The sequence below is a fragment of the Camelina sativa genome, chromosome 9, assembly GCF_030686135.1.
Source record: "Camelina sativa cultivar CO46 ecotype springtype chromosome 9, ASM3068613v1".
Classification (NCBI taxonomy): Eukaryota; Viridiplantae; Streptophyta; class Magnoliopsida; order Brassicales; family Brassicaceae; genus Camelina; species Camelina sativa.
The window spans coordinates 4,602,454-4,612,028 of NC_141888.1; the positions used below are offsets into that span (position 1 = coordinate 4,602,454).

Below are 9,575 nucleotides of genomic sequence, written 5' to 3' on the forward strand. Positions count from 1 at the left end.
TACAAGCTCAAATGCGTCATCCGCTAAGCCACTTATGACCACCCGCTGGTCGAGGATTTCGTGAAGCCTGACTTCGAGTACGAATCCGCTTTGGTTCCAATAGACTTCTCAAATATTGTAAAAAATTTTCAGTTTGAAAATCCCTTTGTTAAGCTCATGGAGTCCCTATCTTTAGCTTTCTATGTCTATCTTGAATCATGTTGTAAGAACTCACCTCTTGTTGTGGTTTAGATTGAATGAAAATTTTATGTTTGTCCAAAAAAAAAATAATGACATATGTTATTTCTTTTAAACTTAATTAAATCATTATCTATTTTAATTGTATTTAATTATATCTTTATACATTAAATTTCTTTTAAAATCAAATAAAAAATTATTTATTTTCCTCAGAACTAATTGTAATATTATATATGAAAACACATTTTTTATTTTATTTGCATTAATATAAAAATTAACATTAAATAAATTTATAATCAAGTAATTTAAAATATATTTTATATTGTCATGGCTTTTTTTTATAACATGTAACTTTCATAAAATAATTTTCTATTTTTTCTACATTCTAAGATAAATATGTTTTACAACTTGTCTTTAACCATTTGATCTTGGAACTAAGACAACTGATTAGAAGGGAAAGATGCCTGAATAGCACAATCCTGCAGCTGATTCCGGAATGAATCTAACCACAGACTGATATATTGTGGCTTTAGATTCTTAAGAGATGCATATGTCTCCGATTGAAGAAGGGGAGAAGAAAATGTCAAAGGTTTTTTTTTTTTGTCTTATGGGTCTATAGTTAATTAAGTCCAAACTATAAATAGTTTAGTTAATTAGGATCTAAACAATAAATAATTACATGTGTGAGATAAATAGCATGCCTAGTATCATTTCTTTAGCAAAGTTTGAGAAATTTTTTCTCATATTATATTCGTGTAATTCCGGAATGAATCCAACCACAGACTGATATATGGTTATAGATTCCTAAGAGCTACATATGTCTCCGATTAAAGAAGGGAGTAAGGAGATGTCAAAAAAAAAATTTGTTTTTGTTTTATAGACCTGTAGTTAATTAGGTCCAAACTACAAATAACTATAGGTGTAAAATAGATAGCAAACTAACTGTCATCTCTTTAGCAAAAGTTGAGAAAAACCTTAATATAAGATATTCCTAAAACTGATCAAATATTCAAACTTCAAATTTCTTCTAACCTTAAGCTGATACATTTTGATCAGTTCATTTTTTTCATAAAGAATATTGGAATAGAGAATTCTGAGTCAGTTTTGGTCTACACCCAAGAAGATAAAAAATGATGTTTTCTCCGGTTCAAGAAAACTGTATATAAGCTACGTCCCTTCATTTTTGCATTTTAATAAGCATCCAGATACATTTTTCATTTATAATTTTTAGTTTTTGGGTGCACGGAAAGGTTGATAGCCAAAATTAAATAACTTTATTTGGAAGAAAAAGTATAAAGATGTTTTGTATATCTTTGCAATCGATCCAGTGTATACACTAAATAAATAATAATATTGCATTTCAAATTACTTGCGAAGTTTTTTCTGCGATAACAGACAATGTCACACTTTTATAGCATCATTTTGACGAAGAAATAGTGGTAGGGAATAAATATTATTGAGTATTTATGATGTAATACTAACACCGATATGACGTAAAGTTCATAACACAACTTTAGCACATCAACACAAATTCTCTTTTTTTTTTTTCCTCCGGAATTTTACATCATCGATTGAAATTGATTTCCCTCCAAAATTATTTCTTCATAATTTATATGAATCTCGAATTATCCTCATTTACCTTGTCCACCACATCTACCATCGTTGGTTGAGTTGTGTCCTCCTTTCACTTTCACAAATTATTGTCCTCCACTTTCTAATATTATTTTCCACCGTCTATTAAAACAATGTCCCCATGTGCAGATTTTTCAACTCATATTTATTTAGTCTTTTCAATATGGTCCACGTTTCTTGTTTTATTTGTATGCTCTGAATAAAACTCACTCAATGTCCCGCTTCCCTTCAACATAAGCCAGATTTCTCGTCTGTTGGATTTGTGGCTTTCTCATGTCTTTTCCCCAATCACGCTCTCGATCATTACGTTTTCGATAACAATTTTAAATTTTAAAACTGAATACTGTGGTGGTTTTAGACATGATATTCTAGAGAACTGGTAGAGCCAACTAAATTCCCTAAATAAAGGTAATAATAGAATTATTTTTGGTATGGGTTTTACGGTTTCACTTCATAATCAATCAGCTTTAATAATCCATTGTAGGTTGACTATTATAATCCCATCATAAGTAGTATCACCAGTAAAACCACTACGAAATTGCATAATTTCAACTATAGTAGAAGTTTGGTTATGAAATTTTAGTGAAAGGTGCGACGAAACGCTAAGATCGCAATCCCATCCTAAATTTGTGACGACTATATGAACACGTATTATGTGCAAAAAAGATTACTCCACTACACGAAGAAATTATGTGAACCATGAGTCGAGATATTTTTCAGTCTCATCTCATCATTGACAAAAAAAACAAAAAACAAAAAAAAAGTATAGCTATGCTGTTATACAATACTAAATTTTGATAATTTATTTATTTATTTTAAATTCGCTTAATTTGGGTGTTGAACAGTTTTTTTGAAAACACGTTTGAAGCACTTGGGTCTACACGCAGTGTGACATACGAAAAAAACGAAAACCTGTACGTTACGAGTTTATGGTCTTTAGTCGAAATCGTCTTGCTACCACATGACCTTAACTTATGAAGACCCTTTATTGATAAAGAGTTTGCCTTTAAAATAGCATGTGAAGAGAAAAGAAAAATACTTAAGTTCACCCCTATGGGTGAAGCTCTCCATTCATCCCCTCTTCTCTCAGCCAATTAAAATCTTCCATCTAATATTTCATTTAAAAAATAAATCAAAATTAAATTAAAAAGCAACCCAAATTAAGGAAACAAATTCTGTATACTTTTAATTAAAGAAAATTAAATACTTGGCTTGGTTTAGATTTTTAAAACTAGAGTAAACTTATATGTCGGTTTGAGTTTACAAATGAAGTGGTTAGAGTTTAGATTTTACAATTAAAACGAAAATTATATGTCGGTTTGGGTTTACAACTGAGGTGGTTAGGGTTTAGATTTTACAATTATAACGAAATTATATGTCGGTTTGGGTTCACAAATGAGATGGTTAGAGTTTAAATTTTACAAGTATAACAAAATTATATGTCGGTTTGGGTTCACAAATGAGATGTTAAGGTTTAGATTTCACAATTAGATTAAAATTATATGTCGGTTTGGGTTCACAAATGAGATGGTTAGGGTTTAGATTTTACAAGTAGAACAAAATTATATGTCGGTTTGGGTTTACAAATGAGATAGTTAGGGTTTAGATTTCATATATAGACTCAGTTCAAGATAAAAATGAGATGGTTGTGGTTCAAGAGAAAAATAGACTCAGTTTTTTCAAATGAAAGTTCAAGAAAATTGGAACAAAATGAAATTGTTTTAATTAGGTTCTACTTTCCTACTAAAATATACATGGATTTTGCTTATATACTAGATTAGGACCCGAGGTACACCGCGGAACAAATTATTTATAACTAAAATATTGAAATTATAAATTGTATTTGTTGGTTAAATATGTTATAATTATATAATAATTGTTAATTTTATGGTTTAAAGTTTAAACCATATAATGCTGTAATATAATTTATTTTTTATATAATATTTATTAATCAATTTAATTAGATATGTCTATTCTCGGATACCGATAGTGTTAACAAAATAATGAAATGATATTTTCCCGGTTTAACACTAAATTAATGATATTTTCAATTTATATAAATATCGATAAAACCCGTCCCGCTATATAACTCCATCCAGAGATATTTTAACTCGCACTATATAATCTTAATTTTTTAATATTTATTATTTTGTATTATAAATAGTAGATTGAGTTGATATTTTTCTTATTAAGGTTGTAACCATTTACATTTTATAAAATTGGCGCTTCTTATAAAGTTAAAATATTTATAATACTTGGAATTCTTAAAGTGGTTGAGTATTTCTCATATTTGAAGTTTCGTAAAAGTTTAAATATATTATTAATATTTTAAAGGTCTTATAACTTTTTTTAAAAGTTGAAATATTTATAATATTTAAACTTATAGTTTAAATATTTATAATATTTGAAATTTCATAAACGTTTAAATATTATAATATTTTTAACATTTTATAAAGTAAAACTTTCTAAAAAATATAAATATATATAATATTTCTACTTTTTATAAAATATAAATATTTATAATATTTAACTTTTTAAAAGTTCTAAATATTTATAATATTTAACTTTTTAAAAATCTTTAAAATAAAGAACCGGAATAAACCAAATAAATTTTTTTTTTAAGTTTGAATGCCTGATAAATCAAGCTTTCTACTCAATTGTATTATGAATCATTTTGGTCTCTTTTATAATATGACTCTGAACTATTGCCCAGTTTTTTGGGCGATGTGGGATATTATACTCATATTTTTTTTTATTCATCTATTGAGTAATATATGTCGATTTTAAAAATTTTGTATTACATCACATGTAGTAAAAATCATAATTTTTATTAACTAAATGCATTATAGAATAATTCAAGATAATTTAAAATATAAATTCAAATAAAAATGAAAGAGAATCATATATTTATATTTGAATGAGGTAGAAAAATTTCCTTATTTTTTTAAATCTTACTTATAATTAATTTTGAAATTTTTGGTAACTAATATTAAAATCAATGCATTAAATGTAAAAACTTTCCAAAAAAGTATTTTTGAGCAAAAACTGCTGCAAAAATACTAGTATAGATAGTTGACATAAAACTAAAATAAAGGACTGTATATATCTCTATCTTTCGTGAAACCCAACTTGGGCCACTTCCATTAATTTAGATTACTATTTGAATTATTCAAAATATATTATTCATGATGGCAAAGCAGTGAAAATGTCCAAAACTTCTACGGTTAGGTCATTGTTGATGTATACGTTTATATTACAATAACTAGAATATGATCCGTGCTGTGAAATTGCATAATATATTTTATATTATAATTTTAGAACATTATGCAATAAAAATATGATAGCTTGAAAAAAACATAAATTTTGTAAGTTTATATTGTTAATTTTGTAATTTTATGTATGAGATATGGTTATGTTTGTTGTTTGTTTTTATTTTAATTTTTGAACATTTTTGGTGTTTTAATATGATCCGTGCTTAGGTAAGATTTTATTTTTAATTGCACAATAAGATCTCGGAAATCACGATTAAGTGTGATAAATTACCAAGATTTTATTCCTTTTTATGCCTAACAATATATATTTTGTAACAATACATGGAATACTAAAGATTATATTTTAGAAATTATATAAATCATCGGATTATTCTCTTTCAGAGAATTCTTTGGGAAATTCTTAAGTGAATATTGACCAATTAATCTATAACTTTTTTTTTTGTAACCAACCTATATTTAATCTATAACCTATTTTGTAACCAACTTATAAAAATTATATAGTCTACAAAAAAAGGTTGTGTACTTCCGTTTTATTATATAGGATCCGTTTTAGATATAATGAATTCACAATATATTTTTATCCCCTTTAATAAGTTGTTTAACGTTGTGGTTTATCAATAAAATCTGTGGAAATTAAATTTGTAATATTGTGTTTAAAAATCTTTGGAAACAATATGATATAGGACTAAAATATTCCAAAAATATATTTGGAAATATCGACGATTTTACTTGTTACCAAAGATCTATATATCAATTATCAATTTGAAATATTTAGGTGTAACCGTTTGCTCCACGATTTTATTTGTTATCAAAGATATATCAATTATCAAATTGGAATATTTAGGTGTAATCGTTTGCTATATGGATTAATGTATATCCTATGTATAACCTATTTGTAACTATTTATTGAAAATATAAAATCTACAAACACTAAATCTGTGTACTTCCCTCTTATTAAAAGGGGTATTACAATTTTTTTTTGGTCAAAACATAAGAGATCTTAGGTTGGCGTCGCTCTCTTATGTCGTCCATTATTCATAATTATATCATACTGTCACTGTGCATCCCTAAAAGATATGTGATATGACTGAGTTACTCGATGGTTATACTCGTTCTGAGAAATTTTCGGTATAAAAGTTCGAATTACTTTCTAGTTATTAAAAAAAAAAAAAACAGAAAAAATTTATACATTATTTTCCCGTCAAGTGGACTTCAATCAACTAAATTAGTAAGGTGAGCGTTACTCAAAGTTTACTCAAAGTTGTATATATACTAAGGAATATGCAGGGCATGAGCTTTCTTCACCAATAGCTAAAACAAAATAATATACAAATGGTTAACATTTGGATACTATTACTTCTCTTCCTAATCATCTTTCTTTTTCTCGTGGCCTTCAAACGCACAAATCATGGGCAGCATCGACAAATACCATCTCCTCCTGGTTTTCCCATCATCGGAAACTTACATCAGCTTGGAGCATTACAACATCAGTCTCTATGGAATCTCTCAAAGATGTATGGTCCTGTAATGCTTCTGAAGCTTGGAAAAGTTCCAACAGTTGTACTTTCTTCCTCTGAAACAGCAAAACAAGCTCTCAAAGAAAATGACCTCCATTGTTGTAGCCGTCCTCCCTCAGCAGGTACTGTAAATCTCACAACATACACTAACAGTACTGAAGTTCTGAGTTTTTACTTCATTCTTCTCTCAACTCCTCAGGAACAAGAGAGCTCTCGTACAACTATCTGGATATGTCTTCCTCTCCTTATAATGAATACTGGAAAGAACTAAGGAAGCTCTGTGCACAAGAACTCTTGAGTGCTCACAAAATTCAATCCATTCAACCCATTAAGGACGAGGAGGTCAAGAAAGTGATTGATTCAATCGCGGAGTCAGCTTCTCTGAAAGATCCGGTTAACTTGAGCAAGACGTTTCTTGCTTTAACTACAAGTGTAGTTTGCAAGGCAGCGTTTGGTGTGAGTTTTGAGGAAACTGTGCTTAACAGTGACAGATTCAACAAGTTAGTCCGAGATGCTTTCGAGATGTTGGGAAGTTTCTCTGCCTCAGATTTTTTTCCGCACATCGGATGGATCATCGATATGTTCAAAGGTTTACAAGGGCGGAGAGTAAAAAGCGTACAAGATTTCGATGCCTTCTATGAACAAATGTTTGATCTCCATAATAAGGAAAAACAAGAAGGGAGTGACGATTTTGTGGATCTGCTCTTGAGGTTTGAGAAAGAAGAAACTGTTGTTGGAAATGACAAGCTCACAAGGAACCATATCAAAGCAATATTAATGGTAATTATATTATGATTATTGTTCATTAATTTATCAAATGTTAATTTCAAGTAATATTTAAATCATGTTTTTCAGAACATTCTTTTAGGAGGAATCGATACTTCTGCAATATCAATGACATGGGCAATGGCAGAACTTGCCAAAAACCCTAGAGTCATGAATAAAGTTCAATCTGAAATCAGAAGCCATATCAAAAACAAAGAAAGAATCAGCTTCGACGACACTGATAAGCTCGAGTACCTGAAAATGGTGATCAAAGAAACATGGAGGTTACATCCACCGACACCTCTTCTCCTCCCAAGAGAAGTAATGACCGAATTTAAGATCAATGGCTACACGATACCAGTCAAGACACGGCTTTTTGTGAATGTGTGGGCTATTGGTCGTGATCCTGATACCTGGAAAGATCCGGAAATGTTTATCCCCGAAAGGTTTATGGATAGTAACATTGATGCAAAAGGACAGAACTTTGAGCTGCTGTCGTTTGGGAGTGGTAGGAGAATTTGTCCTGGAATGTACATGGGAACAACAATGGTAGAGTTTGGCCTAGCTAATTTGTTGTATCATTTTGATTGGAAGTTACCAGAAGGCATGGCAATTGAAGATATCGATATGGAAGAAGCTCCTGGACTTACTATGAGCAAAAAGAGTGAACTTCTACTTGTTCCTGTGAAGTACTTAGACTAAAATTAGTTCTTCATGGATTGTACAATAAATAAAAACGTATTTATATTTAAGAGAATTTCCAGTTGTACTAATTTGTTAATGTAATTTCGCATTATTATATTTCTCGTCTTATAAACTGTTATCTTTAAAATAGGGTTTATTTCTAGTCCTTACACGTATAGTATGAGTACGATAATATCTTAACCTCACACTCTCTGTGACTAGTCACGAGCGTAGTTGTTTTCAGCTGAAGATGTTGCGCTTGTAGATCCAATAGCTCCTGGAGGCATGGAAGGACCTGGAGGAATGGGAGAACCCAAAGGTGAAGACCTTGTAGGCCTTCTCTGTTGCATATATGCAAACAAAGCAGAACACATACATTGAAAGGGGATCTGAAGAACATACCCAAAACCTAAACGTTTATACATTGAAATGGGATCTGAAGAAACCCATATCGAGAAGAGAAGAAGAAGATTTACCCAGTAGATTTAAGTTGGAAGGCCGTGTGCGACGACGGTTAGAGGCTTGGCCGGACGGAGTCATCGATTCGAATTGGAGAACCGTAAGCGTTTGTTTATGAAGTGTGTTTTTGTTGAGAGAGAGATAAATTTTTTTTTTCTAAGTGTTAAGTTAGAAATGGAGGCAGAGATAATAAAACACATAAGGGGAGGGTTTCCTTGCTTTTAACCTAATGTAAAAGTTTCTCTATTAACCCGGGAACCCATTATTTCTCCCAAAATATTTTTTGGTGATTAATCTTTTTGTGACCCGGGAAAACCAAATAATTTGTTGTTTCGCTGATCCAATTCAACTTAAATAATTTAGTGTAAAACAATTAAATGAAATTATGCAGTAAGAAAACTGGTATAATTAAACTTATAAAACAGATATTAAATTAAAACATGATAACGTATAGAAAAACATATGTTCTTAAATAAGATATTAAAGTAAAACATGATAACACATTTGATCACATTTTTACTTTGTGGTTTTGTAACACATTTTATTGTGGGTAATAATTTGTCACCATTTTATCACATTTTTACTTTGTTGCTTTGTTATCACAAATATAAAGTGACTATTTCGTAACAAGTTTAGTGACGTCACTCATGTGACTGTGTCGTGACTATTTTAGCCACGGTTAGACCACGTCTTAGTCACATTTTTACTGTTTTTTTATTTTCGTGACTTTATGTGACTATTTCGTCACTATTTAAAAAAAAGTCACGGAGTGACCGTGACGAGGAAGTGGCTATATGATATTTTTTTACTAGTGTCTCTTCTTCATTTTTAACCTACATATATATATTAGAGTGAGCATTATATATAAATTATATATTCTTTATTTGGCAAACTAATTCCCGACCACAACGTGAGTTAGCCCTTTTATCCATTATAAACAATGCCCCAAATATACTAATCGTGACGACAATTTTTCGTGTATATATATATATATATAATCGCTTACTAATTTGTATTCAATCATTGTTTAATGGGTAATAATAGCATTGGCATATATGACTTGTAGTCG

The 9,575-nt window shown here is 29.8% G+C and overlaps 1 protein-coding gene and 1 long non-coding RNA gene across 4 annotated transcripts; one reads left to right on the forward strand and one right to left on the reverse strand.

Annotated features, from left to right (window-relative positions):
* Window positions 1-6,304: 6,304 nt before the first annotated feature.
* Window positions 6,305-9,189, reverse strand: LOC147937726 (uncharacterized). Of its 2 annotated transcripts, none has more exons than XR_015566633.1 (2): window positions 8,524-9,189; window positions 6,305-8,388 (listed from the first exon to the last, which is right to left on the reverse strand). It is a non-coding gene; the product is annotated as an uncharacterized LOC147937726 (long non-coding RNA). The 2 variants fall into 2 exon arrangements; XR_015566632.1 differs by having other exon boundaries at window positions 6,305-8,436.
* LOC104710440 (cytochrome P450 71B26) lies at window positions 6,414-8,195 on the forward strand. 2 transcript variants are annotated; one of them, XM_010427049.3, is made up of 3 exons: window positions 6,414-6,720; window positions 6,798-7,378; window positions 7,454-8,195. In XM_010427049.3, exons 1-3 carry the CDS (start codon window positions 6,414-6,416, stop codon window positions 8,063-8,065), a joined length of 1,500 nt encoding a protein of 499 aa, XP_010425351.1. In that variant the 3' UTR covers window positions 8,066-8,195. The 2 variants fall into 2 exon arrangements, with proteins under 2 accessions (XP_010425351.1, XP_087322816.1); XM_087466690.1 differs by having other exon boundaries at window positions 7,467-8,195.
* Window positions 9,190-9,575: the final 386 nt, after the last annotated feature.